General features: G+C 42.6%; 2 protein-coding genes across 3 annotated transcripts in view; one reads left to right on the top strand and one right to left on the bottom strand.

Moving 5' to 3' along the window:
• Positions 1 to 13939: 13939 nt before the first annotated feature.
• Positions 13940 to 17937, bottom strand: part of Pvf1 (PDGF- and VEGF-related factor 1) — a 7297-nt gene continuing 3299 nt past the window's right edge. Inside the window, exons 2-6 of one of the 2 annotated variants that reach the window (XM_017910999.1) lie at positions 17750 to 17855; positions 15291 to 15502; positions 15102 to 15212; positions 14705 to 14886; positions 13940 to 14219 (exon numbers count right to left, since the gene is read on the bottom strand). In XM_017910999.1, coding sequence (XP_017766488.1) covers positions 14060 to 14219; positions 14705 to 14886; positions 15102 to 15212; positions 15291 to 15502; positions 17750 to 17855 — 771 coding nt within the window. In that variant the 3' untranslated portion in view covers positions 13940 to 14059. Of the gene's footprint in view, positions 14220 to 14635; positions 14887 to 15101; positions 15213 to 15290; positions 15503 to 17749; positions 17856 to 17937 lie in introns of both variants that reach the window. The other variant, XR_001890776.1, reaches the window with a different exon arrangement.
• On the top strand, positions 15514 to 15971 carry LOC108555370 (uncharacterized). The gene has a single exon (XM_017911000.1). The coding sequence runs from the start codon at positions 15689 to 15691 to the stop codon at positions 15932 to 15934; it is 246 nt and encodes an 81-aa protein (XP_017766489.1). The 5' UTR covers positions 15514 to 15688; the 3' UTR covers positions 15935 to 15971.

The raw sequence follows: 17937 nt of genomic DNA, 5'->3' as shown, positions 1-17937 counted from the left end.
GGGAGATAAGCGCGCGAGCACGAGGCCGCGTAGAACGGCGGAGAAAATTGAACGAGTGGAAGACAAAAGGAACACGAAAGCGTGCCAGGGCGTTTTTAGCCGTGCGATAACAAGAGAATCGAGACAACGCCAGTTCAATTTGCATCGTGACGTGGCTAGAGATCGTTATCACCGTCGTCTTGTCATTCGACACCCTCTGTGCGCCGAGCAGCAACTTCTAGATTTACCTTCGGCGACAGTGTTGTTGCCAAGGGAATCCGATTACGTTTTTCACATAATCGTAATCAATCCAACAGGCCGAACTAAACCGCACGCCTCGGTATCTTGTTATTTCTGTATCTTCTGTCTATGTCTACGCGCAACCTGTTTGCAGGAGTCTCTTCGACTCGAACGCGTTTCTAGGCGGAGGATTACGGTCAAGATGCTCGGTGCAAAAACTACGGTAATAGAGATTTCGCTGAAATTTCCTACACGATTAAACGCACGTCCCGACACGCGTGTACGTTAATCCTTTGATTAACCGAAGCAATAACTCTCGATCGTTATTCGGAAAAAAATTAGGAAGATCGCTTAAACTATTTCTCGATGTACTCGTCCTCGCGAAGGTAGAATACGTTTATTTGTGTAATCGCTTTGCCTACGATATATCGTGCGGGACTCGTGGTAAGGAGATCGGGTCGAACGCGAATATCACGGCTGGGAGACGTGGATCGTAGATAGGGCCAAACGTAAACAACACGGGTCACGCACGTGATGAATTTTCGATGCCTTTCTTCGCTGTTAGCACGAAATGACTCGACGTGTGACTGATTTTGACGTTGATTATGGTACACACCAATGGAACTTGAATTCTAAGGCAAGAGGTTAAGTGTAAGTTAGGTAAAATTAGTCGAAGTTTCGCGAAATTGCATTTTCGATCTTGTCAAACGCGAATATCACGGCTGGGAGACGTGGATCGTAGATAGGGCCAAACGTAAACAACACGGGTCACGCACGTGATGAATTTTCGATGCCTTTCTTCGCTGTTAGCACGAAATGACTCGACGTGTGACTGATTTTGACGTTGATTATGGTACACGCCATTGCAACTTGAATCCTAGGGCAAGAGGTTAAGTGTAAGTTAGGTAAAATTAGTCGAAGCTTCGCGAAATTGCATTTTTGATTTTGTCTTAAAATTTTCAAGATTTCCGTCAAAGAATCGAGAAATTGTAAAATAACTACGATATGTGTATATCCTCTTTTAAATTCTTTTATTATTCGAGGAAGGTATATCTATCTATGGGTATCTGACTGACTCGCGAGAGTGTCAAGAGGGTACGTGACGCAGTTGCCCTAAACCCCCAATTGTTATCTAATATTTATATAAACATGCGTTCCCGGAATTTAGGTCTCATAAATTATTTGTTCACGCCGTATATCCTAGATTGATTTTTGTATCTAACTAAACTTATCTTTTCGACGTATTCGATTAAAATTCGAGCGAAAATTGAGCAGCGTGGTCGGTAAATGTGGGATAGATAGAAGCGTGGCGACGGAACGGATCGTGGCAAAAAGTGGCGTAATCGACAGGGGTACCGTTTTCTGTCGTTCTGCTACAACTGCGGAATACGAACAGTCGTAATACGGTGCGGAATGAATTGGCAGCGATGGCGTGCGAGCCGAATCGATTTTCCGTAGCCCTGTTAAAAACCTGAAATTCGTGCCGTGTTTTCGCTCGAAATTGCGTCTTGATAAAGCCAAGAAAAAGCGACCGAGACGAAGAGGATTCGACAGAGAAAAACGGAAGGGTGGAAGGGAACGTGACGGAACGAAATAAGGACGGGGAGAAAAAGGAGGCAACGGGTGCCGCGCCATTAAAATATCGGAGCAAATTCCCGGGACTTCGAGTTCTGTAACGCCATATTTTTATATCGCTCCTCGCGTCCTCCGCTTCGTTTCAATTTGTTCCGTTCTCATTCCGCGCTACTGTTTCATCTGTCATCTTCTCCGCGAGATTTCATCTTTTTACCCACGCCGCATGTATTTTTCATTCCTCTTTTTCTTCCTTTATCACCGATGTGCCGTTATTTATTTTGTACAATCGTTCGAAGCTTCGAAGCACGCAGGCGTCTCTGGCCCCGCGCGAGACATCTGTTCCCTTTGAGTCGCCGTACCTCTTGTCGTGCGAGAAATTTATTTTTTTTTCCCTCACCCCCCACTTCTTTTTATCTTCCTCTTTCTCCTGTTCCTTTTCTTTTTCGCGGATGTTGAATCGCTGCCAACAGCATTAATGAATCTTAACTGCCTGTCAGCTGTCGACGAGATTACTAGTCCGTGATAAAAACCCGTTCGAACCTTTCGTAAAAATAGACGCGGATTTGCCTTTGAACCAGGTACGTAACCTAACCTAACCTAACCTAACCCTCGCGACCGTTCTCACCCACCGGGAACCACCCCTCGTTTCGTAATAGCCCAATTTCCAAGAGAAAAAGCCTCGACCCCTTTCTCACGGTTGACTCACAATCAGTGGAGATGAGCTAGATGAGCTTCGAAAAATTGAGTAAAAAGGTAGCAAAAGTTTCGCGTGTTACGAAATATCGTAGACCTTAGATCATAGAAAGCAGTCAAAGATCGAGTGCATCGGAATTTTTAAACCCAAGTCCAGTGAAAGGGGGAGAGAAATGTGTCGCGCACTCGAGCAATTTCTCCCTGTCCCGACGACCTTTCCACAAGGGCATGCACCAATGACATCATCGCGCCCTTGCACACTACGTAGAACGCAAACAGGTCGAACAGCATCGACGAGATACGGGTGTGTAGTGTAAGCACACAATCAGTCGCGCTAAATCTGCTGGCGAGGGGCACAGCGCATACGCACGAACAAACCGCATCTTGCTCGTAGCCTTTACGACGTGTAAATCACAAATGTGAGACGCCAAGGATCCCCCCTCTCCCCTCCCTCGCATACACGGCCGCGCTATTAAAGTGTCTCCGAAGGTTTTACGACGGCCAGAGAATTCTTTCGGGACTCGGTACATCGGGACGAGCAGACCACGGGTTCTGTGATTTCGCGAGCCAGTTCACGGTCCACGAAGTTTCCACGCACGAATCCAGGCCGGCAGAGGGCGCGATTGTCGCCGCGAAATCGTTGCGAATCCGCGCCACGCGAGGCGTTGCGTTCGCTGGGGTGACTACGTGCGGCGCGCGTGGCGCCAAACAAAGGACAACGACGAGCGTGGCCGGAATCAGCGGATAGCGCGAGCGAATGCGACATCTAAATGCGAGGAGTTGGAGAAACGATGAGGGATGTAAGTGACGTGAATTACGATGCGAATCGCTCGGCATAAATCGGCGATCGGGCTTAACCCTCTGCACTCGCTCTTTCTCTGCGTTTCCTTCGCGATACCCAAGAGGCTTCGTAGGTTAATACGATTCACTTTCCGAATTTTATTTTGATTCTAACGTTAAATTAGTATAAAATAGGTAGGAATATTTTTGGAATATTTATATTTTTCTATTTTGTTTTTTAGAAGAGTTTTAATCGTTTAATAGTCTGTGTAATACACGAGTTGAGAGGACTCGGTTTACTATTACTTTAGGTGCTTCATTCTGACCCATTAACCGGGCATAATGCGTTAACCCGTCGCCACATGTTTTTCTGTAACCCGTGCAGAGAGCGCTGTCGATATACGAACACCCCGAATCATACTAAATCTACCACAACCGGCAAAATGACCGGAGGATGAAAAAAGCGAAAGAGGAACCCCGAAACGATAACGTTCAACGTGGAATTTTTAATCAAAAATTTAAAAACGGTAATTTCGGCCGTGATAGGTTCAGTGTTAATGGTCCATATGCTACAAAATGTACTTCAAAGTTGGTCGATGTAAATCGATTTAACCCTTTAACTCTTTTGCTCCAACAAAAAAGCTCAGTTGCGCGGAATCATTTTTATCGAAAAAAGGTAACAATATACTCTTACATCATTTATTTGCCTGAAAAATAATACCGTATGAGTGAAAAAAAAAATTAAATTTTATTTGCATACTTAAATATAAGGTAGAATATTTTCAATCCCACCACGCGAGTAATTTCATTAATGGTATTTCACAAAACACATCCTTTTCCCCATACATAATGATATACATCGCACACTGCGCAGATCCACGTATGTCTCTTTTTTCACTCCTGTACTTCTAACAATTTCGCAATTATGAGGTGGTATCGAAGAGGTCTCACGGTGCATATCGAAACCTCCCCCAAAAAAAAAAAAAAAAAAAAAAAAAAAAACAAAAAAAAAGAAAATGAGAAAAATCGATATTTAAAAACGTCATATATGATCAAATATCGTCACTAGCAAATAAAATCGAAGAGTTCGTATAAAAAATGGCACCTGTCAACTTTTTCTGCCAAGATTCGTTTTCGACCCGGAACCCCTCGACCAATTTCGAATAATACGCGACAAAGGAGTTCAAAGGTCAAACTTTCCCCGGTTGAAACGACCGTAAGAGCCTGTAATTTAAAATCAGTTTAGCAATGATGATCGTTATGGTAATGCGCAAAGACGTTGGAGAATCCGGTTCATTTGATTCTCATAGTTTCCGTACCTCGAAGATGGGATACTCTGTTGGTGTTAAGAAAAAAGAGAGCGACGAGGAAATCGCGTCGAGATCAACGTAGTCGTAAGGTGGTTGCAATTCCGATGGGCGAGGCCATAAATGGAGGAAGATTCGACGATTTTAATCTGTTCTGATGTATACCTCTTGTAAGGCTCTCGTCCTCTCCGATGCGTTGATCTCTTTTTTCCCCTCGTGGTCCGCATCTATCTGTCCTTCTCGTGCCCGAGCGCTAGCATCGTCTCGCTCCCACTATGCCGTTCTCCCTTTTCTCGTTTCACCGTTCGTTTTGCTCCTGTCTTCCTTCCGAATGCTATTACGCGCAACGGCTACCGCGGGGAATACAACCACCATCGGCTCCACCCAGATGAACGGGATGACGAACGGGAAGAACTTACAATTAGGCAATTTAAATCAACCCGTTTCGATCGGCTGAACGGCGCTCGCGATCGACGTGCCTTGTATTAATATCGCGGATAGCATAAGGAATTGATTTCGTTTCGCGGAAACTCGTTTCTCGTTTTTTCCTTTCCCCTTATTTTTATTACCGGGTCAGCCCGTCGGTACAGCCCGATGCATTTCGCGTTCGTGGAAAAAATTTTTCAATCGTTCCGAGATACCGATAATCGGTCCATTAAGTGGCGCGCGGATCGCATCGGTTGGTAAGGAAACACGGCGAGCGCGCGCGGGGTAACCGCGGGTAGCGATGACGGATCTATATACGACTAACGCGAAGGTTCGACGAAACGAACATAGGTCGTGCGTTCGTAATTGGCGCGAGCCACGACGAATACGGGAATCGTTCGAAGTGAGTCGGTCGAAGAGGAAAAAGATGAAAAAGAAGAAGAAGTTTTGGCTACCGGGGAACGGAGAAAAGGACCTTGACATCGGACGATTATCGGGCCGACTCGCGGTGTGCCTGGCCGTGGCTGAACCGAACAGGATGATGCCAAAGTGGTACACACGCAGGTACATAGCCGCACACAAGAAGAACCGGTGCGCGTTATGCTTCTCGACACACGTGCGCGTGCACGCTGAAAAGTCGAATGCGCACACCGCGGTACTATGTCTTGCCGTACTGTACGTTACTACGCTCTATACGGCCGGGAGAGGGGGTGGGGGTGGAGGGGGCGAACAGAACGAATCAGAGGAAAGAAGAGAGGCCGAGTGCGCGTGGTTTTGCCCCTTTTGCCAGTTCTGCCTTTTTTCTTCCTCTCTTCTTTCCACTTTCACCTCCTTTATCTCTTCTGCCATGGACCAGGGACGTAGCGACCGAATATTGGCTCGAGAGTTTCCGATTGTTTCGGTTCATCGACTCCTCGCGCTTCGAACCTTGCTTCGCCGAACCAGATACACTTTACGCTTCCTCGCGTTTTGTTCTTCCCTTTTGCCGACGACTAACCGCGCCCCGTGAGTCGAATTTTTCATTCGTAATCGCGCACGGACAGTGGCGTGGACGATGCGCGACTTAAGACTGGGTTAATTGGTCGGAGTAACTGAGTTTTCCCCGGGAGAAAGGTCAGCCTTGAACAGCGTCGGCCAGCTGATCGATCGTGTTACTAGGAAGACGCTCGAGGTATTGCGGTTCTATGGCTGGTAGACACGAAACGAGACACGCGGTTCATCTATTTTCTGCTCCGGGTACAAATCATTCCTCGCGTCTCGTGAGCCCGATATTCGCGCGATAAATTTTATCGCGCGCAATTTCGAACAGGTGCGAGAGTAAATACACGGACTATTGTACTCGAAATTAATTTGTCGTTTCATCCAACGTTCTGCTTTTTCTTGCAATTTGATATATATGTATATTTTCTAAATTTCTATGATTTCTAAATTTCGATTAAAATATTCGCAAAATCGGTAGGTCAAGATATAACCGTTTTATGCGATTTCGAATTTGGCCGAGTGGTCCATCTAATCGTATGAGGCACGAAAGTTTCCACCTTACATCCCTGAGGTCCCCTCTTTCGTTTAGCCGGTCTCTTCTTCTTCTTCCCCTCTTCGTTCCGCGTTGCCGCGAAGGGCCGCTCTTTTCATCTTTTTCCTCCACGGCTGTCCGTTTGGTTTGCTCGCTTTGCACGGCGTCACGGCTACTTTTGTTGCGCCTCTCTTTCCTTCTTCTTTTTCCCTCGTTCTCTCCTTCTCCGTTCCACCCTCTATCCCGCTATCCACGGGTGCTCGGCGTCTTCGTCCCTTCCCTGAACGCACCGCTGACGAACGATTCCCCTGCAGCGCGGGAGGGAGGAGGACAGCGGCTGGGTGGTGGGGGGCGGAGGGGAAGGGACCGTTCGTTCTTTTTTCCTCCGCTCCTTCCATCCTTTCGCTTCTGCTCGCGCTCTCGCTCGCTCCCTCTCTCTCTCTCGCACTCCCTTTTTCTCTCTTTTTCTCTCTCGTTTTCTGCCCACACCAGTTGCTCCTTTTGTTTCCACCGAGTAAGTGAGTCAGTGAGCGAGCAAGACGGAGCAGGCGAAAAAAGAGAGGGAGGATGATTGGCGAGAGAGGGAGGGAGAGATCTAGAGATGCCCGGCGAGAGAGGAGAGACAGCGAAGCGTGTCTCGACACGCGAGATGCAGGATCGAATTCGACCCTCGGATCCGGATCCACGAAACTCTCGATCTCTTGGATCATTCTCGAGAGAACGTTTCTTCTCCTCCTTTTGTCGATAGATTTGACATTGGGGAAAGATTTCTGGGATACCGACCCATCCGTTTCGAGACACGTCGCCCGTATGGAAATTACACGCTCGCTCTATTACGCGTATATACGTACACGCAGATGTATATACGAGTATACGTATATACCCACCGACCTGTAAACACTCTGAGGATCGGCACGAACGCTCGAAATTAAGTGGATTTAATAAGAAGTGGAGTTTAAATAGGACGAATAAATTGATTTCGCTACGGTCCTTCACTCGTGTTTCGCCTTGTCTCGATGGCGCGAAGCGTACAGAGGCAACGCATTCGAATGCTGTAATTTGCATCTTCTCTTGCGCTGTCCCATGCTCGCGGTACGCTGTTTGGTATAAATATTTAATGTACCGATTTCGATGTATATCAACCCCGTATAAGGAGATAGCCGTTACGCGGGGTAAAATTCGAGAGCGTGGTATACACGCGCGCGATTCGCCGAACATTTCAATTACAGAAACGCTTTCGAATTCAGCGAACCACGCTTTCGTCCGAGTGGAGAGTCTTACAGAGAAACGAATCGTCTCGTAGAAATGACAGGAAATCGATATCGCGAGACGGCCGCGCGCCAATCACGACCTCGTAAATTCGTTCGACGGTTTAGGTACGTATATAGCCTCGATCACGTGACGCTTTTTTCCCGGCGACGTTGTCGATATAAAGACGTCATGTAAAACAGCTAGATATAAAAAATCTTAATCGACGACGCGTTACGCTTTGCCGTGGTCATTTACTGCGAAACCGCCCTTTTAATACCGTCGTATAGGCTCATGCGAACTCGGCTCGATGAAGTTGTAAGTTGGCGGATAGACTCGTAGATAGCGTCACGAAAGAGCACCGACGGAAAAAGGAAGAGCCGGAATGTTGGCGAGGGGCCATTTATCGAACGCGTCGTGAGCTCGCCACGCTTTCCATCGGAGAACTTCTATTACGCGACTACCCGTAATTTTGCCAGACTCCATTAAATGTCGTCGATCCCGGTAGGTAAAGCAGGAGCGACTGATGTTCCACTATTGCCAACGAAACTTCCAATAAACGATAACCTTCCGGCTGGGGGCTCTTCGAGCGGAACCATTCATTACCGGGATCAAGAGAATTGCTATATTATAGCGTAGTCTTTTATGGTAGCTATCGCTCTTATACGCGATATGTAAAATCTCTTTTTCTTTTTTTTTTTTAAATAGAACATAATTCTGGAAACACAGAATTCGAATAAACGAAGAACGTTGCATTTTTTAGTTTTGGTTTAATATGTTATGACTTTTTGTATACGGTACCAACTATGCTTCCTCCATTCTATCGTGTTTTTGTGAATTTTTGCACAACCAATGAGGCCACTTCTTGCCCCCTTTTTGTAACGGTTTGGCCTTCACGGAGATTCCGCGTGCGAAGAAAGAGAACACAAACGAAATATTAGCGTGGACGCTTTACCATGCCGAAAGGTAAATACTCGACTGCCGAAGGTAACGTCGATTGTTACGATTTCGCCCGTGTATAAAAAGAGGAATGGAGATATTTGAATAACTCGACCGTACCAACAATCGCGTTTTCCTCCATGGCAGTCGTTTAAATCGAGAATACGTTTGCGGTTACGTTTTTCCTCCCGATATTTATCGTTTATGTCTTGACCGTGGCGATAGTTTATTTTCGATCGGAAATATTCAAACATCTGCTTCTGCGCGACATTCCGGGCGTATTTGCATCGGGAAAATATTCGCGTAATAATGGGTAAGTAAATATACCGATCTCGATCAAGGTCCCTCTCGTTTCTCGTTTTTCTCCGCAGCTCTCAATTCCATGTAAGCGCTTCTATATCGCGTGCAGATCAAAAATCCTTCGTGATACCCTCGCAGCGTAAATTACGTTACCAATTTCGTAGTCAATTTACGCTCCGTACCCGATACTTCCCACTGATTGCCAACGTAAATAACACACGGGTGTATGATGAATGAAGATTCCAATAAAATTCGAGAAATATCCTGCTATCCGTTGTTACCGATGGATAGACGCAACTTCCCGACCGTGCTGCCACGGTGAAAAAGAAAAAACAAAATGGTTCGCGTATTTCAGTAGCCATCACGCGTGGTCATCCTCGCACGCACGTATATAGATATGTACGACTCGGTCAGAGTGGCGTGCAGTCGCGTGACTAAAAATACAATTCTGTACGCCGAAGTGGTTATCTATCGTCGGTATTGTTCCACGGACGATCATCTACCTCGTGCTTTGATCCGTAGAGACGTCTCATTTCTTTCTCGTTACCACGATAACGATCTCTCGCTGAACTCGTACTTCTCTTGCACGTGTTTCCACGAGTTTCCCCGCGTTTCTCCGTGTTTTTCTTTCTCTTTTCGTGGATAAGGGGAAAGAACAAAAGAAAAATATTATTTCACGAATTATCGTTCGCGGCGCTATCGTCGCGCCGTAAACCGCGGACACGAGACTAGACGCGCTCGCTTTTCGTTCGTTTCAGCCGCTGATTACGTATCGTTTCGAACAAACTGCAGCATGCGAGCGTGACGCAGCGGGGTCAACACTCAATCGGTACAACGGGAGCTGAACGTGCATCAGGGAACACAAAAGAGACACGAAAAGCGGCGAGAAAGAGAGGCGATACAATAGTGCTACTGGTGCTGCGGCGAGCGAGAGAAGAAGAGAGGAGAGATGAGATAGAGACGAAGGCAAGTGGGCTGGAATATTTCTACGACGTAAGGGGAAAATTAATGGCACGGTCGCGAACGGTCCTGCTGCTTTTATCGAGTAAAAGCTACCCCGTCGAATCGACGGTTTCTCGTTTAACTACCAATCAAGGTTATTACCGTGACTTTTTAACGGACACGTACTCGTCTCTCTGGAAATATCGGTATTTGTATCAAAACGTATTATTATTAAAAAGTCACGAGTCGAACGATCGCGTGTAAATATTAAATGCGTGTCATTTGTATCACAATTCGGAACGCAGAAAGAGCCGTCGGTACGTGAGCGAGCTGTGTATTCTTTCCGTCACGATTCCCGGATTGAATCTCGGATAGAATTAATCACAATGGCCCGAATGCCCGATTTCGTATCAGCTACGAACGCCTAGATTCTCAATAGATCTATTCACACGTGGGTGCAATAAAATCGTGACCTATGTATCGGATACGGGTCTTAACACTCGACTGATGATTTCAAAGGGAACGTTCTTTCGGTTCGAGTCTCCGACGCAATTTATTGTATTCGTACTGTTTACTCCCCCTCTCCTCTCTTTCAGAAACTAATTCAAATTGTTGAAATTTCGAAGCGAGTGTCAATGGTGGTTTAGAAAAATAGGCTTACGACTGTCGATTGGTTTTGGACATTGGTCATTTCGTGCCTGCCATAAGTGCCTTCCTGCCGAGCGTCGGTAATGTCTTATCAGGTCATATCTTGTATAAACACGTTCCACCTGGTCTCAGACCGTCACGACCCACGCCATTTTCTACTGTCGCTGCCCACGTTGTTTCGTAACTTTCCACGAGAACACTTTATCATGCACCGATCGTCTCCGGTATTGTTCTGCTCTGTTGATAGAGGTAGAAAGATCGCAGCATCGATTATACGCATATTTCTTCTAAAAAGACGCTCGTTGTTAACGGTGTTAACGATCGTGAGTCGAAGAGTAAATAAAACAGTGGTTGAAAAGTGTATTTCGGAACAGCGCTACGCGTGCATGCACTATAGACGCGAAGTTGGCACATCGGGCGATCGGCGTCGATATAGGTTATGAAAACAAAAACGCGGGGAATTAGCGAAGGGGCGCAGGCGCGTGATTAGCCTGGACCTTTGAAAAGCGATCGAATTACTCGGTACGCGGAATTCCCCGTACGGGACGATTTGTAGCAGTAATCCAGGCTTACGGTTCCCGGTGCTTGGATGCGCTTTAATATGATTTAAACCTACCACCGTGTTGGCTACCGTGTTACGATCGTGGAGCTCTTACTGGCTACATGGGCCTTCCAGAGAGTCCTTGAGAAGAAGTCGAGAGAACGCGATGAAGCGAGACAGTAATACACGCGTGCGTACACGCAAGAAAGTGGCGTAAAATACGTAGGCGAGGTACCGGTTTTTTCCGAACCCACTACTGTTCCTCTTTGAATTTTAAATCTTTCTCGCTACCGAATGCAATTAAGCCGCATTCACCGATGGACAAAAAATTGAATTCGTGCGATGCGTATGGGATTAAATTGCATCGAACAGCGTGTAGATACCCTTCAACACCTAGCTGTATAATTATTTGTCGATAGAACGCGACCGTACCTGTGTTCTCGTATGTAATTTGGTCGCGAGATATTAAATATATGTATATACGTCTATGATGTCATGTATTGGACAGGTCTCCGAAACGCTTGAAATATAATGAGAAAGGGACTAGTCTTCGCACGTGTTTGCGCTTTGCAAATTCAGCCGCTCACGTGCCTCGACTGAGACAATTTCGTGACGCGAGTAACTCGAACAGCGGTTCGGAACTTGGCTTTGTTTTCTCTGTCTTTGCTCGTTCATCTTTTTCTTCGTTTACTCCTTCTGCACTTCCTTTGCTTGTACGTCGAAGCGATCGCTTTGAGGTAGCCGCCGCGTTGCAGGTTGACCGAGCCACGGGGCGATTCACCGACGAGGTACTTCACTGCAGTCCGCGCCTCGGCAAAAGTGACAAGGCCCCAGTAATTATAACGGGTGGCGCAAAAAAAACGGCGCCTCGTCTACTCCGCGCACTTCTTTCTCCTTTCGTCCAGTACGCTCTTGGACATGCATTACTCGCGAAGGCTTTCTCCGTGGCGCTCTTTCTCGTTGGATTGTTCGCACAATTTTCACATTCTTACTAAAATACAATTCTCGTTGGTTTCTTTCTTCATTAGTCGTTCATCTTTATGCCGTCCTATAAATCGTTTATGGACTCTGGTTAAGTTGGCCGAGTACAAATAGCTACAATAGAATCGATGAACGCTATTTAACGCTCTGAATATTGAAATTTTCATCTCAGACATCATTAATTACGAACGGTAAATTAATTATGTGTGATAAAAATAGATGAAATGTAAACCTTCAATTTATACGCATAACATGGTTGTACAACCTCTAATTGGAAAATTACATTACCATTTACTTGTTGGGATCGATTAATTTGATTTCCAGCTTCTAGAGAAACGTGAATGAATTACAGGTAACAATAAACAGCCTCGTAATGGTGAATGATTGAACTCAAAATTGCTATTGAGAAGCATAATCCTTTGTAATTATGTTTGTAAGATTGTAGATTAAAATGAAATAAGCTTAGAGGCCTATCGTTAAGTGCAGTTAGATGTGAATGTAAATAGATATAGTCGATATGTCATTAACAGTTATTGATATTTAACTCACTGATAATTAATTTTTGTGAAAAATTATTTACACGTCATGTTATTCATTTCGTTTATGTGGCGCCATCTATAATTCACGGATGGAAAGAATACTGTTTCATTACTAGCAAGTAGATGGCAGTAGAATAGTGTACACAATGCTCAGTTGTTGGTAACATTTTTTGTATGCAAAAAAGGATTGCCTTGAGAATGAAGTTTTTATGAAAATCTTTTAGGAAATTCGTTAAATTTATTTTAGTATATGGACTGTCTTGTTTCCTTTAAAATCTAAAAATATAAAAGAAATTTTGGTATTCTTACTGCATAAGGACAATCAAACAGGTGATACCTCCTTATTGTAAATTGTTCTTGTAAATCTAACTGTAATTGTACTTTATGTTTTCCGTTGTGTCTTTGGGTGAAATTTATATTTTGCATATTGTGTTCTGTATTTATGATTATGGTAGATATGATCAACTGATCGTACTATTTAGGATTTTAAGCATCTGTAATAAAAGCGTGATTTTTATTTTGTTTTATTTTTTAAAAAAGTTAGTTAAAGAAAATAATACAGAAAAAAGATTAAATAGTAAATTCGTTATAATGGAACAGTTATTAAAACGTCCAAGAATTACAAAAGAATCGACTATTCTTGACATGGCATCATCTATTAGTAAGTGAATGTTTTTTATAAACAAAATTAATTACTTGATGATATTTTGCATGCGTTATTAAGTACTTTCCTTAAACGAGTTTTAAAAAGAACCTTGGTACTACATTTCTAAACTGTGTACGGTTCTTTTAAAAGTATGGTTAGGTGTGTATTTATTTCAAATTTTATACACCTGTCGCAGTAGGTCATATAATTCTTTATTACCTTATATTTTAGGGGAAATTTCTGAAACACTATCATCTGTAAGTAAGAGCTACAGTACACTTCTGAAGGTTAATAAAGCACTGGTTTTGTATATAAAAGATGTTGAAAATACAGAGTCTTCGATCTCAGATGCAGTAGAAACTGATTTGGAGGAAATTACGCTACAACAAAGTTCATGATTTTATACCTTTTTTGTATCACAATGTTTTATAATGTTTATGTCCAAGAAAATAATCAATAAAATATTTGTTACAAATTAATCTTAGAAATTGTGTACATAAATAATATATTTAAAATAGCATATCTTAATATTGTATACAAGTAACAGTATTAAATAATAACGTTTCCTTATATCACAATGCTTTTTAATATATAAAAATACACTTATTCATACCTTATAATAGTGAATTACATAAATATTATAGTAACATGTCACGTGTATGTGGATGTAGAATGGCACAAAGGTGTAAGATTAAACTATATTTATGTTCCATTAAATAGTGGTCTCGTGAATTTTATAATTTAGTCTATATATCAGCATTTTCATTTAAATTCTGGGTCTGGTTTAGGTTTTCTTCTAGGATCATCGGTATCTAATGCAATTATTACTGGTGATACATTGTCCGATTTTTCTGTATACTCAAATCCATAATCGACTCTTCTTGTAGGTATCCAAGGTCTAGATAGTTGTGTTTGCTTACATCTGAAACATTTTTAAATATTCAGGGATTAAAATAACATCTTAGTCTTCTAGAGAAAAATTTACATGCTGTTCATAGATACATAGTACACATTGATAAACCTATCGGTTCATACAAAACTAACATATTGTTTTGCTTGTTTTAATTCTATTCATTACATTATTTGTGATTATATTTTTATTTGTGTCATTCTTGTGAGTTTCAAAGCAAATCCATCATACAAAATATAATGATAGTCAAAAAATCTTTGTCAGTGCAATAGGTAATTCAACATGAAACCCCAGTTAGGTGTTTACTAGTTGCACAATACATTCACGAAAAGCAAGAAGAGTTGTTAATTTTTATGATTTAAGCAGAAAAATGAGATTATTAAAAAAAAAATTCCCAAAGAAGATTTGATGCAATGCGTGCAGCTTACAGGATATGCAAGACAGTATGGTGCAGTAAGGTTTAATTCCCATAGTAGTCCTATTCATTCAGCTCACACCTGCACGTATTTTGGTCGAAATATAAGCCAGTAGTACACTGCCGTACTTCTCTACATGAGCAGCTACAAAGGTCTGAATTCCAGATTTTCTTGTCGCTCTCGTTGCATTTCTTCTTTTCGTCAACGTTGTTGCATTGGCATTCACACGACTCAGGTACATAAGTCTGCTTTTTGTTACAATGCTGAAAGAATATCATTTAATGAAACGACACAATTTTTTCAAATTTATTGAAATATCCATCATATCAATTTTCAAATTTAAATTCAACTAATAATTAGATTTAAAAAAGCGCATTATCGCATGAACGTGTGCGCGAATTATTACGATATACATTGCGGATCGAGTTTATACCGGTTTAAAAAGGAAGATCTCAATCATCGACTGTCTTTAAATTACCTCCTCCTTTACTTGGCAGTTGCACTCGCATTCCGTGTGCTCTTCTACTGGTACGATACGTTTACTCCTATACAGTAATCCTTTGTAGTGGTCGGCACTCATCACGTAAATCTTGAAATAATTGTAAAACGTGATTATTCTGAACAATGTCCTTCGTAAATTATCATAAATTTATCAATATGCTTTTACCTCGAAATTTCGTGTCACTGTTGCCGTTGGCTGACAGGAGAGCAAGGAATTATAGCAACAACCACCGCATCTGTTGATTCGTATACAGGTGGGGAAAAATATGCTGGTCGTGTCGGTGTCGGGGTGTAGTTGAACTGTTTGTAATTCAGGTTTACACGTTGCTGGAACTGGTATCTCTGCGTTTGATCGTTCCTCGGTTTCTCCGATTTTACCTGGAAGAGGATGTGTCGTATAGCACGCTGGATCATATGCCTGAATTAGTCAGAGGATTTCCCTTCGTTTCCCCTTAATTCCTGTTGCGTCTAATTCACTGTGGTTTCTGTGGTTTTACGTAAAAGCTATCGGACTCGAAACTTTACGTGACAAAATTTGCCCTACTTCTTTTAGGCGATCGAACGATGGAGAATCACAAGCAGGCCATTTCATTCGCCAACAGCTATTTCGCTTTGGTCGATGGTCTTGCTTCCGGTTTAGAAAGTCAGCTCTCGAAAGACGTGGTCCTCGATTGGTTCGGCAAGATGGTCAAAGGTAGGAGAAACGTGGCTGCCTTTATGGAAGCTCACAAGATGAATTCCAGGCATATATTCTCACGAATCGTATCAACCACCGACATCGTTTACGAGATGAAACATTCGAACCGGTAAGATCAAGGATGAAGTTTCGAACTTCGTGGAACTGGAAAAGAACAGGCCTTAACGTTAGACTTTTACATAGGAAATCGTTTCATCACCGCAGTCGCCAAGAAAGTGTAAAAAGAGTGAGCAATGTCGTCAATGATAATAGCGGAGCAGACAGCGAATCATTTCCCGCAGAAACGGATACGTGTGACGCCACAATGGACATTAATGGGAATGAAATCGATATGAAAGAAACGGGCGTGACGGACACGTCTTACGATTTGAGCGAGGGTGATCTCAGTAATCTTTTCAAGCTCGAGATCTCGCCAAGTAACATAGAAGAGATCGAGCAGAGCATTAATAGGATAAAATTGGAAGAGGAAATGGCACCAACCGTCAAAGCCATCAAGAGAGAGTGTGGCGAAGAAGATGGCCACGTTATCGTTGAGACAAGCACGACCAAGTACATAGAGGCAGACGGCGAAATAGAGTTCTCTCGGAAATTTTGGAAACGAGGCAAGGGTCCATTTTCTTCCTTTGTTCCTTTCATTTCGCTATATTTTCCAATAAGCCACAGCGGGAATTATTTTTCGACTTTTCCAATCATTTTCACGTAATCTTCAGACACGTTTTCGTGACTCCAAAGTTTTGCTTTCGTTAGGATTAATCGGGTTAAATACTGTAAAAAGGATAATAGACGTGTTGTTTAATTGAATCGTAGATATTCGGCACGCGTATTTCTCGGCTACGACTAATTTTCACACATGGAGGCGGCCATGCAAATTGCAAATTGCATATTCCATTCTGACCGAATGTCCAGCCTTGGAACCACTTTGTGAAACCACATGTGACACGGTGCAATATGAGCAACCCAAAGTCAGATTGCTCAGTCTGGCAGAAATAAATGAAATCACTAACAGACTGGTACCAAATACGAACGATTTTGGTGGTTTCTTGAGGAATATCGACTTCTTCGAGGATCGTAAAGGCTTTCTGGAGAGCCTGGAAATGGAGATGGCTAAAGGTCACCGTACTTCTTTATTCTCGCCCCAGTACGTGAAGGACAGACTCGTCTTTAATAAACCGTGCGTGAACGTGGACGTTTGCAACGAGGAAAATAAGAAAAAGTTTGTTTTCAAGTATCAGATTCATCTAATAATATATCAGGATAATCAAAAGTGTAAGAGGAAGAAAGTAAGCTCAAATTCGACAGAATGAAATTTTAAAAAAGGAAAAAGAGGGTATAGTACTTCAAGTAAAATGGTTCCTCTTCTTCTTCGAGTATCAGGAAATTATTTTATCTGAAGATTATCGTTAAGATTTTTTTTTTTATATTTTTAAATTTAATAAGTTTCTTTAGAAATCTAAATTTGTGGATGGTAAGTCTAAGTTCGTTGTAGATCTGACGTTCACAAAATACTTTCGTTAAGTATCTTTTTTTCTCTGCGTTGTGCACAGAAAGTAATCTCATGTTCACCGATAATTGAGTTTGAACAATGAAATTACTAGAAGATACCGCGCAGATTAACACGTTTATCTAACCGAGCAATATTTACCGAATAGTTGCAGTAGGTTTGCTCGCAATAATTTGTTCTTTAAACATTCAAGGATTTATGGTCGCAACTATACTGCAATCCCGTACAGTAGCAGGTCTACGTTAGAGAATATATTTTTCTTTTTCTTTTGCCAATACGCATACGTTTATGTTTTGTTTTTTTTAAAACTGAAATAAAATGAAATTTGCATAGTTATATCATCTCATGTATATTCCTTCGTGAATTGTCACAGATCGACATTCTTTTCTGAATTAGTAACACGCATAAAATTTAACAGCCTACTTACTTTGGATAGAGAAGGTATTCTGTACTGGAGGTACACCTTTGACTAACTGAAGGAACTCCTCGACCGTTTGGACAGAACTCATCTTTTTGGCTAATTCCAGTGGTACCTAAAATCAACGGAAAATTTTTGATAAATAAAAAGTAATGATAGAAGAATTTCGATATTTCCTGTTGTCGAAAGATCCTCTT

The sequence above is a fragment of the Eufriesea mexicana genome, unplaced genomic scaffold (genome assembly GCF_001483705.2).
Source record: "Eufriesea mexicana isolate 0111107269 unplaced genomic scaffold, ASM148370v2 scaffold107, whole genome shotgun sequence".
NCBI classification, from domain to species: Eukaryota; Metazoa; Arthropoda; class Insecta; order Hymenoptera; family Apidae; genus Eufriesea; species Eufriesea mexicana.
The sequence above is the reverse complement of the archived record's forward strand: the minus strand, read 5'-3'. Positions and strand labels throughout refer to the sequence as shown.